Source organism: Ursus arctos, unplaced genomic scaffold (assembly GCF_023065955.2).
Source record: "Ursus arctos isolate Adak ecotype North America unplaced genomic scaffold, UrsArc2.0 scaffold_34, whole genome shotgun sequence".
Classification (NCBI taxonomy): Eukaryota; Metazoa; Chordata; class Mammalia; order Carnivora; family Ursidae; genus Ursus; species Ursus arctos.
In genome coordinates this window covers 23,549,565-23,570,551 of record NW_026623030.1, presented here as the reverse complement: position 1 = coordinate 23,570,551, position 20,987 = coordinate 23,549,565, and the positions used below count along the sequence as shown (strand labels likewise).

The 20,987-nt window shown below is 43.7% G+C and overlaps 1 protein-coding gene across 9 annotated transcripts in view; it reads left to right on the top strand.

The window, feature by feature from the left end:
- IFT81 (intraflagellar transport 81) overlaps positions 1-20,987 on the top strand; it is a 205,843-nt gene that overhangs the window by 77,342 nt on the left and 107,514 nt on the right. For 8 of the 9 annotated variants that reach the window (XM_057305812.1, XM_057305813.1, XM_057305818.1 and 5 more), the window contains 4 exons: positions 15,239-15,515; positions 18,080-18,238; positions 18,743-18,846; positions 19,423-19,603. In XM_057305812.1, coding sequence (XP_057161795.1) covers positions 18,095-18,238; positions 18,743-18,846; positions 19,423-19,603 — 429 coding nt within the window. In that variant the 5' untranslated portion in view covers positions 15,239-15,515; positions 18,080-18,094. Of the gene's footprint in view, positions 1-9,160; positions 9,259-15,238; positions 15,516-18,079; positions 18,239-18,742; positions 18,847-19,422; positions 19,604-20,987 lie in introns of all 9 variants that reach the window. The other variant, XM_057305816.1, reaches the window with a different exon arrangement.

Below are 20,987 nucleotides of genomic sequence, written 5' to 3'. Positions count from 1 at the left end.
GAGATCACGATCTGAGCCGAAATCAAGATTCAGACTTAACCAACTGCACCACCCAGACACCTCCTCCGTTTGTGTTTTTAACAGCATAATTTATTTATACTCTCACATTAATTAGGGGGATTAGAGTCTGACCGAGTGACATTAGGTAAATTTCTCAACTGCTTTGAACATAGTTTCTTCATTTGTGCCTCAATATAGTGGACAGGATCCAAGATCATATACATGTCAACAGGAGATTTAACAGATGTTGTGTGTGAATGTCACCAGCATATGGTAAAATGCTCAAAAAATTTCCCTCTCTTATGGTTTCATCATGTGTCTTCCCAGCAAATACCATTTTGGGCATTCAAAAAACAAAGTTACCTTTAATCACGTCTTCACAAGTTACCGTGTTGTTTTGCCTTGTTTTGTTTGGCAGTTAGAATGTGGGCTTTGGGGTCTCAGGTGAGAGTTCAAATCCCAGCTCCTGTGCTTCCTGGCCGTTGGACCTTGGGCCTGTGTCTTAACCTCTCTGAGCTTTAGTCTCCTAGTCCATCTTCCAAAAAGCAGTTGTAAGGATCCAGATCATTTCTGTAAAGCACCCAGCACCTCGGGGCCAATGGTGGCTACCTTGAAAAGGTAAAGGAAGTCCATGCAGTTTGGGTGGTAAAGGAAGAATAAGAGAGAAAAATCCCAATCAGATTATCTAGGAAAGTTTAGAATGTAGCAGGAGTGAAACCACAAAGGATGAATTTCCAGTCCTCTTCTTCTCCCTCTAAGAGGAGCTAAGAGTCAGGAGTCCCAGCTGCTCTATCTAAAGCTAGCTCCGTGCCCTCCAGCAAGTCCCTTCATCTCTGTGCACCTCAGTTTCCCAGGGCTCTTTCCTCAGGGACCCTCCCTGCTCCTCTCTGTAACCACTGTGGTACCGCTGCTGACCAGCAGAGGGCAGCGATGCCCCAACATTCACTGTGGAGTATGGGCCTCCAAGTCTAGTTTTGTTTGCTCTGTTGCTATTGTCTGACTCGGACAAGAAAACTGTGATGGAATAATAATAGTGGTATGTTTCTCTTTTTTCAAACAGTCTTATTTTAGCCTTGGTGCACAGTAGAATGAGGTCTTGCCACAGCATATAGATGAGGAAACAGAGCTCAGAAGCATACAAAAATTTAACCAGGCCACATATAAACAACTGACTGATGATTTTGGTCACACCACATCCCCAGTTCAGACCGTTCCAATCCTGGGAATGCGTTGCAGTATGTCTAGTCTGCTTAGTATAGATAATCCATTATCTGCTTTACAGGTCATGAAGTATTTTCTGATTCCTAATATCAGAGATTCTCATCTCGTTCTCCCCAGTTTACAGATGAGCAAACAGAGGCTTCTAGGGGTTATGCCATTTGGCTTAGCAATTCCTTAATCAGCTCCATTTTAGAGGTTGTTGGGTAGACTCCCAGAAATATTAGCTTAAAAAGTACAGAACTCGCTGTTTTGCAGCAATTTTTAAGTGATGGGTTCTAGTCCAAATGTTGCTTTTTGTTTTGCAAAAGGAACTCAGCCCCTCTCCCTGTCTCAGCACGGATGACTAGCAATGCCCTGTGGAACTGGAGTAGCTGTAGATCACTAGTTTTACTCAATAGGGACTATCAAGTGATAATCTGTCCCCAACTCCAGATTCTGATATCCACCCCCTGAGCACTGAGAGAATCCCTGTTTTTGATGGATGGTTTACTTGTGTGTTTTGCAATGTCTTTAATAGACCCTTGGGTTGGTTAAGATGCTGTCACAGAAAGATACAACTCAAATTAGCTTAAACACTTAAAGCAGTAAGGACAATTTTTACTTCATATAACAAGGAATCTCCAAGGTGGCTCATGAAGTAACTCAACAAATCAGTAGAATTATCCTACCCCAGAATGGCAATAGTGCTAGGGTTAAGAAACCTTGAATTAGACCAGGCAGAATTCAGCCTCTAGAGCAGGGGCGGGGGCTGGGGTCTGCCTCAATGAAGCACATGGCAGTGACGAGGAGGTGAGAGGACCCCACACACAATTGGGGTTGGAGAGTCTGCAAGAGGAAAGGAGGGTTGGCTTTTGCGAAGGAAATCGACAGTCTGTTATAAATCCTGATGCTGTTAATTTAGCTCTCAAGGAGCTTGAACTGACTCTTACATTGAGTGCATCCCACGGCTGGGAGTTAGGGGAGATGTAAGAGAACAAATACTTGGCCCTCGCCCTCATCTCGCTTATAGTGCAGCTGTTGAAACCAGACTTGTATTACTTCCTTTTTACTATTATCATTTGTTGGTTTTTTAAATCGTAGAAAATACTGAATGGAATCAAGGAAAGCCAGAATTGCCCATAACCCATCAAGATAGCTACCGCTAACATTTTTGTTTATTTTCTTCTAATCTAGGCCCTGTTTTCTAATTGTTGCATTTCGTGCAAATTATCTCCTCATTCATACATTCAACAGCAATGGAGCTGGGTGCTGGTGCGTGTGGTTCAGATTCTCACTGTACAGAGGAAAAATTTCATTGCAGCCCGCAATGGTTGAATAAGGGAGGCTTCACGTGGGTCTTGAAGTCCATTTGAATGAGGGAAGAGTGTATAAGGATGGCCCTCCAATGAGAGGAGGGGAATGTCGCATGAACAAAGGTAGCGGTAGGGGAGAAGACTGGTGCATATTGGGACACCAGAGGGAAGGAGTCCGTGGTAGGGAAGAGTACAGGTGTGGTGGATATGCCGGTCCAGCATTCATCCCCATTTCTGAAAACAACACTCAGTTTTCCTTTTTGGGAGTCACTCCTCCACTGTCAACCCTCAGGTCTTCTCTGGGTGTAGCTAATCCCATCCCCTTTGTTTGGAGGTGGTCACATGACCGAGTCTGGCCAATCAGAACACCATATCCCTCCAGCGGTGATTGGCTCAGGGATGAGACCACGCTAATCAAGACCAATGAGACTCAATTCCATTTGTTGGGACCATCTGGATTTGAAGCTAATAGGATAAGGCTTAATGTTGCTGGTAGATGGCTTGCCATCGTGAGTGGAGAGGCTACATGAAAATAAAGCTGACAGAATACGGAGTAGAACCAAGAGAAAAGGATTAACGGAGTCCTGAGGATAGTATCTGAGCTCCTAGATCCAGTTGTACTTGAAGCCTGTGGCTCCTTTGGATTGTCCAGTTATGTGAGCTAATAAGTTGCCTTTTTTGCTTAAGCCAGTTTCAATTAATTTTCTGTCTTTTGCAAATGAAAGTTCTAATTCACTTTGCAGCCTAGAGTAATGGAAAAAGTATCAGACTTAGGGTCAGTAGGACTTTGCTTTGCCACTAACCAGCTGTGTCCTTGGGCAAACCATGTCATCCCTCCAGGACTCAACTCCTCTCTAAAATGAAGGAAATAATATGTGCCTCTTGGGTGAATGGCAGTGCTTTGTGAACTAAAGGGAAATAAAAACGTAGAGGATTCTTATGAAATTGCAGGGATAATTTGAGGAAGGAAATTCCAGAAGGGCTTAAAGGCCACAAGTCTAAAGGTAAACTTGGATGCTGCCAGTAAGTGCCAGGTGGTGATCTAAGTGAAGTGGGACCAGGTACAGGAAGACCATAGCTCCCCTGGTCTGCCTTTTCCCCTTTGGTAAATACATGAGCCAAAGGAATATTATTTTAAGAAAAATGGCAGCACAAACATGATGCTAATTGGCAACTGACGCTAGCTTCAGGATCACAGATGGTGGGAGTGTGGGGACTGGAAACCTGGTCAGTTCAAGTCTCATCTGAAGCAGGCAACCTCTTCTCAACTTTAGCCAGTCTGCCACACAGCATATCCAGCTTTCCCACATTTTCAAGGGAACCCAGAAATCCACACGGCCCAAACAAATGGAATTGAGATGCACTGGTTTTGATTGGCTGCCTCATCTAGAAATATCTCAATTTTCAAAGGTTGGTTCCTTCTATTGGTTTGTTTGTTTAGCACTCTGTGAGCCAAACACAGTTTGTCTATCTGTGAAACTGAGCCCTGGGAATGCTAGTTCGTTGTCTCTTGTGGAGGTGCCAACATGAATCTCAGTTGGAAGGATGAGAGAGGGTGGTTAGCAGGGAGATATCAGTACAAAACCAAGGGGTAGGCAGAAAGTTCATGCAGGAGGACCTCCATCTTCTCCTGAAGAGCAACGCCATAAATATTCATTCAGTCCTCACACCAACCCTACAGAGAAGGCAGGTCGATCCCATTGTGCAGGAACCGGGTCTCGGAGTGCCCACATCCACAGGCTACAAAGTAGCTCCTCAAGGCAGCACTCCTTACCTCCTCGCTGGTGGTACCCAAGTCGGAGCTGACTTTGAAGTTCACTAAGAAGCTCAAGACATTCCAAGGAAAATGGACCCTTTGGCTTAAATGATGCCAACCTGGCTTTGTAATCCGCTGTATCTCCAGTGCCTTTCTGATCTCTTTGCCTTAAAATGAAATTAAGCACAGGGCAGCCTCTGATGATGTGGCAGCCACGGGCGTGCACCATTCAGAGCTCCATCAGGAGAGTCTGCTTTGAAGAACATGTTTGACTGACAGTCTTGGGTCCTGCCCCTCTGGCTCCACCAATTTCCCCCCAGCTGCTCCCAGCCAACGACCGAGCACAGTGGGAGTGCTAGTGCTGTCCTACTGCTGCCTGGCCTGGGACTCCTCTTACAGTGTCCTCTGGCTTAGAACTCCCCATCAGCATGGCCGGAACGTTCTTCAAACTGCACTGCTGTCTGAGGCTCTTCCAGCCCAGTTCTCCTTCTGCCTCACCTTTCACCGGTGGTAGGCTAGCACTGCAGGCTGAAGACTCTCCTGCCTACTCTAGTTCCCTTCCCTTGTATCTTCCATGGGCCTAAATAAGTAAATCCTCAGTAAATCTTGTGCAGGTTTGGACTGGTCCTGGCATCTGCTTCTTGGAGAATCTGAATGAACACAGATGACTTCTATTTTGTGGAAGGAGCTAAAGAAGTCTATGACCATCCAAACTTACAGTTTATCTGCTATCAAGGAAATAGGGGGGTTCACACTGTAACGTTGATGCCCAGGGGCCTTGGAGTCAGAATGATCAGGGTGCGAGCCCTGTTGGCCAGTGGTCTGACGGTTAGGAAGTTCCTTAACCCACCCTGAGTCTGTACTTCCTCCTCTGTTGAATCAGTGATTCTCAACCAGGAGCAATTTTCTCCCCGCCCCCCACCCCGGGGATTTTTGGCAGTGTCTGGACACATGTATTGGCTGTCACACCTGGAGGAACTAGAGGGAGAGGGGGTTATTGCTTCTGATACCATGTGGCTAGAGGCCAGGGACGTTGCTGAATATCCTGTAATGCACAGAGCAGCACCTCCCACCTCCCCACGCACGTGCGTGCGTGCACGTGTGCACACACACACACACACCCCCCCCAAAGAATGATCCAGCCCAGAATGTCCATAGTGCTGGGGTGGAAAAACCCTGGGGTAAATGGAAATGGTAATGGTAGCTAATTCAAAATGCTGTCATGAGGTGCCTCTGGAATCATGTGTTCATTAACTGACATTTCTGCTTCCCCCCACTCCCCTGCAAACACTATACAGGGCAGGGACCAGATGATTCTAGAGCCATGTTCTGTATCACCAATGACTAGAATATGGAAGTGCTGAGTAAATTATTATGAATTGAAATGTTTATAAGATGAGTGCAAATCAACAAATGGTCACTATTGTCGTTGTCATCATCATCATCAACAGTATCTTCCCAGCACCTGGCTCAGTGCCTGGGGCATAATTGGTCCTCTATATTTGTTGAATGAATGAATGAAAGAATGAATGAATGAATGAATGAATAAGTGAGAAATGAAGGCATATTTACTCATTAACCACTAATTTATGTACTTTGGAGAGATATTGGAAAGTCTTGGGAAAGAGGCCCAGTCTTTCCCTTTTCATTTGCAGAGAGGCGTTTTGTTCGTCAAAGAAATGACTTTAAAGGATGAGACCTCTGCCAAGCCGGAGTCAGGGGGCCCGAGTCAAAGTCAAGTGGAGTTTAGGACGCACATCTTGCTCGGCTTAGGCAAAAAAGGAAAACGGGCCAGGCTTTGTGCGAACTCGCTGTGAAACAAGAGCTGTTTTCAGGGCCCAGGAACACGCTCTGTCCCATGTTTAATTTCTTCCATCTGTCTGGTATCTGACCTCTGCTGCACTCGAAGGCATTGCCACACATTGTCTGCGCACGTTCCCATATAAGGTGATCTCTCTCTCTCTCTCTTTCTCTTCCTCTCTTCCCCTCTCCCTCTCTTTCCAGGGGTTGGCCGGCAGCAGCACTGGCTTCCTCCACCCTGCTCTCCCTCTCTTGGCCTTCCCTGGCAGGCTCTGCTGTGAGGATGGATGGCTGGAGAGTGGGAAGGGGCAGGGGGCTGCCAAGGAATGTGGCAGGTTTATTTTCGTTCCGGCTGCATTCTTTACCAGGCCTGCAGGCCCCAGCCACTTGGGGATGTCACATGCTGATAAGACAGTGGGGGTGACTGAGAACTGTGGCTCAAATCTGTAACACCCCAGGTGTGAGCCATCGTCACGAAGTGGGGGGGCGGGGGAGGGCAGGGACTTCGAGGTCATGGAACTCACCTTTTCCCACTGTCTGTGCCTGATTCCCAGAAAGACGAGTTTGATCCTTCAGAGAAGCAATTGCAAGAACTGAGATCTGTGACCTCTTAGACACAGCTCTGGGCAAAACCCAACGTTTGCAGTAGAGTGGAGTCGAGCCAAGTCAGGCTGAAATTATTAGCTGTGTGACCTGAAGTTCACACAGGCAGGTTGCCTGACCTCCCTGCTCTCAGTTTCCTTATCTGTCAAAATAGGATCAACAAATCTACTCGATACTATTCTAGTATCATAATGAAATGTAAACTCGGCAAGGGCAGGGATTATTGTCAATTATGTTCACTGTTGTTTCTCCAGCACCTAGAATAATGCCTGGCACAAAGTTGGTGCTCAAATATGTGTTGACTGAGTTAAATGAGACAATGCTTTTATGTGCTCAGCACCCACTATCTGATAACTGTTTCTACCTATTTAACAGCAACAGATATTTATTAGGCAGCTATTAAGTGCTGGGCCCTGTCAGGTGCTGGGGACATAGCAGTGAACAAGGTCCTTGCCCTCAGAGAGCCTGTGTTCTAATGGGAGAGATATACAGCCAAGTAAATTAAGTTCAGAGAGGACTAAGTGCTATGGAAGAAATTTATAAAGGGATGTGGAAGAAGTGTGTTTTTTGAACCTTTTGACTGTGACTCACAGCAAGAAATATGTTTATTGTGTGACCCAAAGAACACACACGCATTTTTATTAAATTGAGATAAAACCTTCACAAAACAATCGTGGTAGAGTGTCTGCAAAGATGTCTGCCAACAGTTTAGTAAACATCATTCCTAGTACGCACATGCCGCTCCCTGGTCCAGAGGTGGAGTCTGTTTCTTCTTTCCTTGAATCAGGGAAGGCCTTACAACTTGCTCTGACCAACAGAATGCAAAGGAAATGACACTGCTTGTCCCGGGACTCCGCTTTAAGAGGCCTGGTGGCTCTCACTTTCATGCCGTTGGTACCCTGCTGCCATGTAATGAAGCCCAGGTCAGATCACTGCCTTGACGAGAGACCCCAAGGAGAAAGAGCATCCGCATGAAGGAGGAACAGCAGCTGGCGCCGAGGCCCTAGAAAGGAGGGGAGGGAGGGGAGCTCTCTTGGATGTTCTAGCCCCCCATGAGCCCCCAGCTGAATTCGGCCATCGGCTGACTCCAGCACATAACTGCGTGGAGCAGAAGAACTGGCCAGCTGAGCCCGGCTAACCCGCAGCCTTATGGAGAAGAAAATCCGTGTTGTTTTTGAGCTAATACATTTGGAGTGGTTTGTGACACAGCAAAAATATTTCTGACACAGTAATGTTTACCTTATTCTGTGTGATATTTTCTATTCCACTTCATTTCCTCCTCCTGAATGAGGAGGTGGAGGCAGGCTGGGGGAAGGTTGGGGTGAAGAACAGCCCAGCAGAAGGAACAGCAGTGCCAAGATCTTGAGGCTGGGATGGGTTTGGTGTGTGCGAGCCACAGAAGGGAGGCTGGCGGTTGGGGACTAGAGAGAGAAGGAAAGCCTGGAATGAAATTAGGCCTCATGCCATGAGCTGAAAGGAACAAAGACAACCTGGGAGACTTAGGGTGGATGGTTGACCTCCCGAGGCCCTGACTGCCCACCCTTAATTTCTAACTGAAGTGAGATTCACATTGTATAAAATTAACCTTCTTAAAGGGAACAATTCGGTGACATCAAGTACACTCACAATACTGTGCAACCACCACCTCTTTCTCCAGAAGATTTCCATCACCCTAGAAGGAAATTCTGTACCCATTAAGCAGGTGCTCCACATTGACCCTCCTCTCAGCCTCTGGCAATCACCAGTCTGCATTCTGTCTTTATGGATTTGCCTCTTCTAGATATTTCCAATAATGATTCACACGGTATGTGGACTTTTATGTCTGGCTTCTTTCACGTAACAAAGTGTTTTCAAGGTTCATCAACGTTGTAGCATGGGTCCATACTTCTTTCTTTTTATGATTGAATAATATTGTGCTGTATATTTATACCACAATTTGTTTAGCCATTCATCTGTTTGCCCATCTTTTTGGCTCTGTGATTCCATCTATAGCACTCTTATAGACTTGGATTTGACGTCATCAGCCCAGAAGGGGGAAAAGTTCTTGGCAACATGAAGGAGAAGACCAGTTTGTGCCCTGCTGATCTTGGCCTTTACTTGTCCCCTCCCATCAACCTTTTCCTGCGTGATTCGGAGCTTCCTGATGGCCCAAAATGCAGCTCCACTGCTGGTTACCCTTAAATACTCCCCCTGAATTCTATAAATACACCAACACTCAGCTGGGAAAAAAAGAACTTGAAAGGCATTTGAAATGAAAATATACTTTTTTCCCATCATGGGCCAAGTGTTTTCTCTGTCCTCCCCCTCTGTGATTCCAGGGTAAGCACTTGGATTTTAAACCATTAGTCCTACCTGGATCAGAGAAGACTTTCCTTGGCAAAGCCCTTGTAGGCAGAGAAAGCCAGACAGCATGTTAACACTGGCCCTCCCACACAGAAAATCCCTTTGCCTCCTGCTTCAGTGGCCTGATTTACGGTCCTTCTTTCAGACTCTGCTGAGCCAGTTTCGAGCCAGTTTAGTAGGTTGGTGAAAATGGCTTTGGGATCAGGCCCACCCTGTCTGAATCTTGGCTCAGCCAGCTACCAGGTACGTGACCTTGGGCCCTCTAGTAACTCTCCAGGCCTCAATTTCCTTAATTATAAAATAGAAAAAACAATATTGTCCTTGCAGACTTGCTGTGAAGATTAAATGAGATGATATGGGTGTGGGCAGAGCGCCGAAATGAGATTAGGCCCAACTCTACGCGATGCCTGGAACTTCAGCTAGAGAGCCAAGGGAGCTTGGAGATGTGGGGTAGTTTGGTTGACCTCACCAGGCCTTTCTGCCCATCACTTGAATTGTATAATTCAATATATAACTCAATTTGGAATTCACTCAGCCTGCCCCCCAGATCCGCACGCTGCCATTTTCTTCCTGGCTCTGTGTCCTGGGAGCTCAGTCTGCACCGATGCCCTCAAGGGCTCTGCTTACCCCCTTTGGCACCCTATTGGGTTTAGCCAGTGAGATGCTAGGCGGGAGATCAGAGAGTTGAAGGAGAGTGAGGTAAAGACTGGCTGCATCTAATGGGTCCTGTTCGGCAACCTTCTCCGTACGACTACTGACTCTGTCGGGCTTCTGGTACGTGTTCCCTTCCGTTGCTCTGTCAGCCTTAGGGCAGCAATGCCTGCTTTCGTTGCTGTTTCTTGCGTTAGTTTTCCTAAACCCTCCCCGTACGTTTATAAATGGTCCTTTATTAAGCTCTCCTCAACTGCAGAGACTGTGCCATCTTTATCCTGCTAGGAAGCTGACAGATACAGAGATTAGCCATTTTAGTCCACCACTCAGATTTGCAAGAGGAAGGACATTATTTTATAATCAATTGAAATCCAAGTCTGAGATCCCATCCTGTCGTTATTGGGCATTTCCTTCTCACACACATCCTGGGGGTTGCCAAGTCCCTGGGCTCTCTTCTGCAGGGGCAAAGTTTCAGAGAGTCACTTGCTGTCAATCTTCTGTCACTGGCCCATCCTGGTGACTCCTTGATCACCCACCCATCATCCCAGACTGCCCTGTCCTTTCAGGTTCAATATTGTCAATGCTTCCCTGTCAGGCCTGGGACAAAGAGTTTTGGCCACATCAGAAGCTACTGGATTCACGATGTGGCTTCCTCATCTTCTTCCCTTCTTAGGAATTGCCCCAGAATGATCAACCTATGATCCTTTCTCATTCTTCTTAGCATCTCTCTTTTCTCTCCTTACTTTGGAAGGAACTCCTCTCTCCGCTTCCCCCTTGAGGACAATTGGTATAATCTCCCCCAAAGACTTCAGACCTTTACAAAAGACAGGAAGTACAACTTCTGATTTCAGCCAGCAAATCTCAAGGCAATGCAAATTGTTTCCAGAGGAGGAAAAACAGAAGGAGCACACACATAAATTAATATTTTAATAAATTCTGACACATATGTGAAGTACTTAACGGAGTTCCTGACATACAGTAAGCACTCAGTAAGTGATGCTGTGATTATTATTTGAGCCCAGTAGAAATGTTAGGTGCATCCTATATTTCAATCCATTCTTGTACCCAAGGACTTCATATGAATTGCACACTATTTTGACCCCTCTACATTGCCCATTAATCTCACGAAATCCACTAAAAAACTCTTTTACAAAAATGTAGTACCAGGCACGCATTTAACAAAACCTCTGGAATCTCATCCATCCAGTTGAATGTTTCACATATTATTTATCTTTTTACCTTTTAGGAAAGCACATTCTGCTACTAAACATACCCACAAGATTAAATTGCCAGAGCCAAGGCAATTTAGGATATATGTGAAACTCAATTCAGGTTTCCGTTTAAATTCAATTTCTTTCCTCACCAAGTAACCTAGATGGCAATGGCATTAAGAGACAATTAATGAATAGCAGAATAACCCACTTCCGAATTTGTTCCTGTGTCTGGGTCATTTTTCTCAGTTTTAAAAGAATGAGATAAAGTGGGCAGTGTGCAGAGTAGCCCCAGATGGGATAGCATCTTGAAAACTGGCATTCTCTGAATACTCATGCAGAATCCAGAAATATGGTCAGGATGAAAGGTCTAAATTTAATACCAAAAACAGAAAATTGGCTTGGCTTCCCCATACTCTGCACAGGAAAGTTCTTGTTTGGAAGTTCTGAAATGAGAAGGGGCTAGAGGCATTATGTTCACAGCATCCTCAGATTTTTGTGGATACCTGGGGAGTCCACCTATATCTCAAGACCTCACTTGGCCCATGATGGAAACCTGCAGTGAAGAAAGATGATTTGTTGGGAGGAAATCGGGGAGAAGTTTTGCACTGATACAGATACTCCCCAGAATAAGTATAGGCTCATTTCTTCCTCTTCTGGTTTTGCCTACCCAGCTTTTAAGATTTAACCACCTTCCCTAACTACTGTAGGAGACATTTGTTCTTGTTTGCACTGCATCTCTACCTCTGGTAGCAGAATCCAGTTCTTCGTTTTTGGGAGCAGCCCTCCCTGGGCTCATCTATCAGAGTCATAGCAATTGATTCAAGAATGGCCTGACACACTTGAGACCAGTGAGAGCTGACCCTGGGAACTTGCTAGAACTATTGGAGAAAAGATTCTACTTTTAGTGAGGTTGCTAGGCTGAAAGAATGTAAACCTCTTGCTACTAGCAGCCCATTCAGAGGAAAGTGGAGATAAGAGAGAAATAGGGGGAGAAAGAATGTCAAGGTGACCTAGATCAAGCCATACCTGAAGGTATACTTGGACTTCATGATTGCATGAAATAACGACCCCCTCCTTATTTTAATTTTGTACTAAACGGGGTCTTGAAAAATACAGTTGACCAGGAGTGATTTTTCTTTCCTCCTCTGAATAACCAGAGCAGAGGTTCACAACCGTGGATGGCCTTGCAGTATCTACAAGGTTAAATAAGGGAGTTGTAAGGGGCAGCTTCTAGTTTCTCTCACCTCCTCCACACCTGTCCCCTCCCTCTTCTCCACTAGAGGCTGGCAAACTTTTAAAGCACACTTCCATGAAACAGCATCTTCTTATCAGAGAGCTTTAGGTGAGAAGCAGATTGGGTATTTTAGTGTTTTAGTAGCAAGGGACAAGTGGGTTTCAACAACAGTTTGTTGTTACAACCAAAAACTGCTAGGAAATCCACATCTTTGGTTCTGTGTTCTACAGCCATGAGCACCCAAGAGGCTAAAATTAACAAGAATTCAAAGGAAAAGACAAACCCAAGAATGAATGGCCCCCCACCTCCCACTTACCCATGCCCCTGCTCATCTGATTTAGCCAGTGGAAGTGCTTTATCCATAAGACATGGAGGTATGTACACCGATGTTCATAGCACATTGTTCAGTATAGCCAAAAAGTAGAAACAATCCAAATGTCCATCATCTGAGGAATGGATGAACAATGGAGTATTATTCTGCCACAAAATGGAATGAGGTACTGATACATGCTACAACATGGATGAACCTTGAAAACATTATACTAAGTGAAAGAAGCCAGACACAAAGAGCCATGTACTTTATGATTCCTTTTATATGAAATGTCCAGAAGAGGTATAGTCATAGAGAAGGAAAACAGATCCTGGTTTCCAGGAGCTGTGAGGTGGCAGGTTTTTTAAAAAATTGGGACCTAGGAGATGATGGCTAAAGGAAATGGGCTTTCTTTTTGGGGTGATGAAGGTGTTCTGTGATTAGATAGTGGTGATGTTTGCACAACTTTGCAAATATGCTAAAAGCCACCAAATTGTTTATTTTTATAATAATTTTTTAAAAGTTTGAGTAGTGTCGACACACATTGTTACATTGGTTTCAGGTGTACAACATAATGCTTCAATTTCTCTCTATGTTATGTTATGCTCACCACAAGCATAGCTACCTTCTGACACCATACATCACTATTCCAGTATCATTGACTATACTTTCTATGCTATGCCTTTTATACCCATGACTTATTCATTACTTAACTGGAAGCCTTTTTCTCCCACCCCCTTTCAATTATTTTGTCTAACCACCCCCAACCCCCCCTTCTCTCTGGCAACCACCACTTTGTTCTCTGTATTTATAGGTATGATTTGGCTTTTTGTTTGTCCATTTGTTTTGTTTCTTAGATTCCACATATGAGTGAAATCATATGGTATTTGTCTTTTTGAGTCTGACTTACTTCACTTAGCACTATATCCTTTGGGTTCATCCTTGTTGTCCCAAATGGCAAGATCTCATCCTTTTTCACAGCTGTGATATTCCTGTGTGTGTGTGATATTCCTGTGTGTGTGTGTGTGTGTGTGTGTGTGTGTATCTTCTTAATCCATTTGTTTATCGATGAACACAGGTTACTTCTATACCTTGGCTATTGTAAATAATGCTGCAATAAACACAGGGATGCATATATCTTTTTGAATTAGCGTAAATGATATACTTTAAAGGGGTGAATTGTATGTATGTGAATTATACCTTAATGAAACTTTTTTTTAAAAAATAGAGTCAGGATAGGGATGGGAATCTTTCAGAAAGACTATCTCATATAACTGGACTTCTCTTCAGCTATTAAAAATGTCAAGTACAGTTCTGTCAAGAGACTTCTTTGGGGTTTACAAGCAAGACTCAACATAGCATCTAAGAGGGAAAAAAAAGTCTTTATGTGGGTGGCTTGACTTGGGATGTAATCAGCCTTCAGTGTTGTGGAATTATTGCTGAGAAGTTCTTCTTGGACTCTTCATGAACCCATTCAAGGTTTTATCTTAAATGAATCAGGGGGTGGTAAGTCTTCCTTTGGCCTGTATCTGGGCCCTATAAATAGTCAGAGACCTAATATGAGCAGGCTTCTTTATGTCTCTCTTTTTTTGGCTCAAGTTGGAATATAAGCTTATATTTGGATCCCAAGAAGCATGCTGACTGGCCTCAAATTCTTCCTTGCGTTCCAGGACAACCACATTAAGCATAAAATCCATTCAAGTTTGAGTGCAAAGAGTGGATTCCATTGCTTACTCCAATTTACACAGGATTGCATTCTCATAACTGAAAATTGTAGTGTTTCTATAATAGCTTCAGCAGGCAGAGGAGGAACTAAAAACTACCGGATAAACCACTCTTATCTTTCTGTAGCCTACATCTGTAGACTCTGTAGAAGGAGCAAATCTAACCATCTTGTTTTTTAAAAAGTAGGGGGAAAAAAGGTAAAATGTCCTTAGCTCTTCCAGTGTCAGGCACTGTTCTAACCACTTTACCTGTATTGACACTCTTAGTCCTCACATCAGCCTTTTGAGGAAAGTATTATTATAGCCACACTTTACAGAGGAGATCAGGAAAGCTCAGAGAGGTGAGGCTGCAAAATGGCAGACCCAGGTTTCAAATCCAGGTGGCCCAGAGAATCTCCTAATAGGGCCACCAGGATCAATTAATTATGCAGTTCCTTATATGAATCCTTTATTGTTTCTCCCAAAGTTATTTAAATTATTTAACTTTTCAAGGTTTTAAGTGTTGCCTCCTCCAACTCATCAGGAGCATCTGTGAGCTGGGGTGGGTTGTCGTTTTCCTCCAAGCGCCCGCAGGATGCCTCTGCTTGATAGTTCAATAGTCAGAAGGCAGCCAGCAATGGATTCATCTTGCAATGTTCTGTTCCCTCTGCCTGAAAAAAAAATCCCGTGTGGCTAATTTTCACTGATCCTTAAACATCACTTTATCTGATAGAACCTTTCCTGACAGTAGGGCCCTTTCAGCCCTAAATAAACTCGGGATACTTCATCTGGGCTTCCCCATTATTGGGCCATTTTATGATCGTATTGGAGTTGCCTTTCAATCATCTCTTTATCCGCATTAGACTCTGCTCCTTGAGACCAGGAGCCCTGTAGTAATTCCTGGCTTCCTTTGCATCCCCAGCAGCCAGCACAGGGCAAGGCAAATAGGAGATGCCTCATATGGAATTTGTTTCCTTTTTTTGTTTGTTTTATTTTGCTCTAAGACTGATGCTAAATCTGTAGTTGGTTTCTTCCAAGATGTTTGAACAGGCAACTAAGTTTTCAGGGCATGAGGAATTTCATTTTTTTCTTCTCATATTTTCCTTGTCAGCTGACATCACGAAGTACAGTGGTCTCCGGTCCTCACCGTGGCTCAGGACTCGTGAACGCACTTTGCACGTGGGCCCGGCACCTCGCTTTTCCCAGCCAGGGACCTCGGCCCCAGTTCACGCCCCCGCGGGCCCCACGGAAACGCCCCGGCCCACCCGCCGGAAGTGACGTAATGCCACGGCCTAGCAACCGTTGCCAAGGAGCTCGTCTCTAGGAACCCAGTAGATCCTCGATGCCTCCTGCGGGGGGGAAAAGTGGTTTCTTGAGGAGAATTTGAGGTAACCTCGCCAACACGCGCTCGGAAACTCCCCCGAGGCCCCCCAGAAGGAAAGAACTCCCTCCTCCTCCCTTTCCCAGTGCAGCACCTTCGCCAGTGGAGGGTCGCGGCGTTTAAGCGCCCTGCGCCGGGGTCGGTGCCTGCCCGGCCTCGCGGGGATCCAGGCCGCTCCCCCGAGGGTTGAGCGGTCGGGGAGACCAGATTACCCCCCGCGAGGTGTCTGGGTGGGACGTGGGGTTCCCTGTCCCATGTCCCGAGCCCCGGGGACAGGGGGAACACTATTTTTGGGAATCTAAGAGGCTGCTGGTCCAGCGCTCGTGCCGGCCTGGGACCAGGGCAGCGTCGTTTCTGTCCCGAGTTGTGCCAGATAAACGCACGTCCTGGTTTTAATTCTTCCCCCCACCCCCTTGGGCTCTTACGTGGGTAAGTGATCGAGAATTAGTGTGGCGACTTTCCGCTGGCAGAGGGAGAGTAATTGCTTTTGCTAATTTTAGAGCTCAGAGCCCACTGGGCATAGACAACCTACCTGTTCAGTACATCTTTGTCCTTAGCGGGTGACCATCTGAAAGCTGGTGGGCACCTAAGGGGAACCCAACTAGTTTCTTTTCCTTTCCTGGTAACGTTTAACTCGTTTATGGAAGTGTTTTGTTCTTGTTTTTGAAAGGGAAAAAAAGTATATATATGTTATATATTATGTACATTTAATTTCTAAATCATTGAACCTACATATGTAAGGTTATGACGTGGATTTTTACTTAAGATATTTTTACCAGTGAAAAACTTGCATCTCCAATGTGGATTTTTATTTAATTTATGTAGAAGTTTTCCTTTTGTAGATTAAAGGAAACCTCAAAAATTTAAAGCACATTGGTTATCCTTTCTGCTGTCTTTTGCCTTATTTTTTTAAACAATAATAATCACTTATTCATAATTTTACATTTAATGTTTTCCAAATATCCAGCTCCATCCACCCAATTAAAAAAAATCTGTTTCAGAGCAAAATGCATACAGCCCCAATAGCATCTATTCATTTCTTAGTTAAAAACTATTAGGGAACACTGAAGTAATTTTTTCTTTATTTCTTTTTTTAGCAGTTCATTTTTTAATTCCTTTTTTAAATTGCTAGTTTAAAAAATTGCCGGCCTGCAAAATTTCTACCACTTCTTCCATACTAAACGATTTGATACCTTCATGCAGGAAACACTAGGAACCTTGGTAAAGCTGCTTCAGCAGTTAAATAATCAGATATTTAATTTTTTAAAAAGTTATGATCAGCACCAACCTACTTAGGTTTATCTTTCTTTTTCTGGCCTTGGGCCTGTGAACACATTTATCCAGTCTGTGGAAGAAGTCACTGTTTCGATGCAGTGAGTAGTCACAGATAGAATTAGGCACAGATAGGTCCTCATGGAATTTACATTTTAGTAGAAAAGAGAAAATGTACATTAGTCACTAGTACAAAACAGAAAAGTAACTCTAGGAGAGCAGTGCAGATAAAGTGTGGTTAACTTGGAGGGCAGGTGCTGCTGCTGTTATTCTGATGGAGTCTGTGGGTGATAGCTTGAGAATGACCTCCTGGAGGAACGTGCATTTGGAGGGCAGACCCTGAAAGACGGTTAGGATTTGTACTTGTGAAGAGCAGGCAAGGAACAGTCTAGGCAACAAAACAGCATTAACTGAAGGCACAGGTGGAAAAACTAGGGAGCAGTAACTTTCAGTCGGGTGAAATTTAAAAGAGTGAAAGGTAACAAGTTGGAAATAAAGGTGGGAAAGTTAAATTGAGCTAGATCCGAAAAATCAAAATCCAAGAAGTTTGGACTTTATTTTGTGGGCAATGAGAATCATACAAATGATTTGAAATAGGAGAGGCAGGGGCCAGAAAACTCGAGGCTGTTACCTCATTGAAGGCACAGGGAAACAGGCCTGAATTACTCGACGGTGGCAGATTTAATGCCTATAGTCCATAACACCCCGTCCATAATGGGTGAAGAGTGCTTGGTGGAGGAAACCAGAACAAAACCAAAGAATGCACACCCAGACTAAAGCTTGCAGCCTCCGCTCAGCTTCATTTGGGTATGGCTGTGCACAAATGTGTGCCCAGGGTGGCCAGATCTGATTTTGAAGAGAAACTGGACGTCTGGATTTTAATGTAAAAAAAGGTCCCACTTTTAAAACATGGGCTGCTAATTAAAAATAAAAATTAGAAGCATGTCTGTAGCCTAAGAGATTTTTACCCCTGGGTAATTGTGGAGCTGAATGGGAGAGATGTTGATGTAGGTGGGATTTATTATTCATTTGTCCATATGAATTCAGTGTTAATTCAGATGATTGCTCTCTTACCAGACATATATACACACCATTTGGTATTCAATATTAGCAGTATATACTGTAACATTCATAATAAAGTCTTCGTATTCTGATTTCTTTCAACAAAATAACCCTTTTCACAGCATTTTGTGTGCCATGGAGATTTATACTCTTCATTCCTACTTCCTATAAACTTAATACTGATTTTTTTCCAGAATGTTTGTTATCAGTATTGAGGAATTTTATCTCTATTTTTAGTTATAAGACCCAATTATGAGTGATCAAATCAAATTCATTGTGGACAATCTCAATAAGGAGCCTTTTAGGAAGAACTATAATTTAATCACATTTGATTCCCTGGAGCCAATGCAACTATTGCAAGTTCTCAATGATGTTCTGGCTGAGATTGACCCGAAGGTAAGAGCTTTCTTTTCTTGTGATGAAAAGGGTAGCAGGAAAGCCAGTTTCTGCCTGTAAATATCTGTGAGTCTTGGGCCTTATTTTCCATGCCTGTAAAGTAATAATAAATGATCTTTAAGGTTTCTCTACTAGCTTAAAAATTAAATTATCTGCTTGTACCTTATTTAGAAATTATTTCTCTACTCCAAACACAAATTGATTTGGTCCTGGAATGAAAATGCTTTTATAAAAGGTTTTATTGTATTGCAAGTTAGGTCATGTCTCTTATACACTGGTCTTTTCCACTGGATACTTTTTAAGCTTGACGTTCTTAATACAAATCCTGATCTGACTTGTATGTACCCTCACTTGGAATCTGGGGGCCTCTGTACTCAATCTGTTTTATGAAGAGACCATTGTGCCTGTTATGTTCTAGTACAACAATTTTGTCAGTGAGTTTAAATATTGTTCTTTGTTAGGTATACAACAATAACATATTTTTTCAATTTCTTTATCTGTTAGCAAGTTGTTGATATCAGAGAGGAGATGCCAGAGCAAACAGCCAAAAGGATGTTGAGCCTTCTTGGTATCCTTAAATATAAGCCTCCAGGAAATGCCACAGACATGTAAGAATTTGATCACATGTTGCTTTCTTAAAGCTATGTTTGAATATCTAAACTTTTATGGGCTACAATCAGTCTTTCTAGGCAATACCTGGTCTCTCTGTCAATGGCTTTAGAACATCACTGAGTTTAGAAATAATCTTGAACTTTTAATATTATTTTGTCATGTAGAAGTCTTAAGTGGGTCGGTTTTCCCCCCTAATCAAAAAAGTCAGGCAAATCCCACTATTCCATTTTATCATTTATCATTTATCTGCTATCCTAGATAAAAACAATCACTTAGATTTGCCCAGTCAATGAAGTATTAAGGGAGACTGTACCAATTAATGGTTCCAATAGAACCTCCCCATATAGTCCAGTTATATATTGTGTGCCGAATTTTATGTCTGTTGTTGCTACACAGAATGACTTTAGAATAGCCTTGGTTTTATCTTTTTTTTTTTTTGGAATAGTCATGGAAAGTCATCAAGAAATTGCAAATTAAGGTTTGAGCTTTTAACTCTTTTCAAGGTTTATTTGTTATAAGCCGGGAGGGGGGGGGTCAGTGATCATCTGCACGTGTTTCTTTTCTTTTTATAGGAGTACCTTTCGTCAGGGTCTGGTGATTGGAAGTAAACCTGTAATTTACCCAGTGCTTCACTGGCTTCTTCAGAGGACTAATGAACTGAAGAAAAGAGCATATTTAGCTCGTTTTTTAATAAAACTCGAGGTACCAAGTGAGTTTCTTCAGGATGAAACTGTGGCTGATACCAATAAACAGGTATAAAATACACAAATGGTATTTTTAAACTATCTGTTATGGATATCAAGGTGCACATGTTCAAATACCTGTTAATCTCTCTTTAGCTGATTTGCTTCTCTGTATTTCCAGGTGGCATCTAAAGGTAAAAATTAATGTTCAACCGTAGTCACATGAAAATACTGACTTTTGTACACAAATACCATTTCAGTGATAGGGGTATATAGATAGAAAAAAATCCTGAGATTAGGATTTTAGAATAATTTATTATTTAAGAATTGTGGGTAGATAGGATTTGGGTTTGGGACTGCAGAGCACTTTCCTAATCAGTTAGATGATTGTACAATTTGTCATCCAAATCAGAGAGAAAGGGACTATCATAATAATTACATGAAGGAAAAGGTATAAATTGACACTATCCTGGACAAAGCAGGACCTGTGAGCACCTGAGAGGATTTTATACAGGCAAAGAAGCTAGGCTTGAGATCTCAAAGGACTTCCCAATCAGGCAGAAAGTAGAGAAAGGGCCAGGAGTTTGAAATTTCAGTGTAGTTTCCTCCTAGAGTTTTAGGATGGTATTGGGTTCTGACCTTATAGTCTTAAAGCTCTTGACTACTTTTGGGGCACCTTGGTGGCTCAGTCAGTTAAGTGTCCAACTCTTGGTTTGGCTCAGGTCATGATCTCAGTGTCCTGAGGTCAGGCTTGCACTCAGCCCAGAGTCTGCTTGGGATTCTCTCCCTTTCCCTCTCCCTCCTCCTCTGCTCCCCCCCCCCACAAGTGTGTATGCTCTCTCCCTTTCCCCCAAATAAATAAATAAATAAAAACTTGCCCCCTCCCCCCAAAAAAAGAAGCTTAAAAAAAAAAGTTCTTGACTACTGAGGATTCTGGCTGGTCTGGATCTTGGTCCTGGGATTTCAAAGCACATTGCTGATCAAAGACTATGGAAAGAGGGGGGCACCTGGGTGGCTCAGTCGTTAAGCATCTGCCTTCGGCTCAGGGCGTGATCCCATGTTCTGGCATTCTGGGATCGAGCCCCACATCAGGCTGCTTTGCTGGGAGCCTGCTTCTTCCTCTCCCGCTCCCCCTGCTTGTGTTCCCTCTCTCTCTGGCTGTCTCTCTCTGTCAAATAAATAAATAAAATCTTAAAAAAAAAAAAAAGACAATGGAAAGAGGGGATTCAGGTTTAAGATTTCAAAGGACTTTGATTTAAAAAAAGTGCCTTTGGGGGCGCCTGGGTAGCGCAGTGGTTAAGCATCTGCCTTCAGCTCAGGGCGTGATCCTGGCGTTCTGGGTTCGAGCCCCACATCAGGCTCCTCCACTAAGAGCCTGCTTCTTCCTCTCCCACTCGCCCTGCTTGTGTTCCCTCTCTCGCTGGCTGTCTCTCTCTGTCAAAAAAATAAATAAA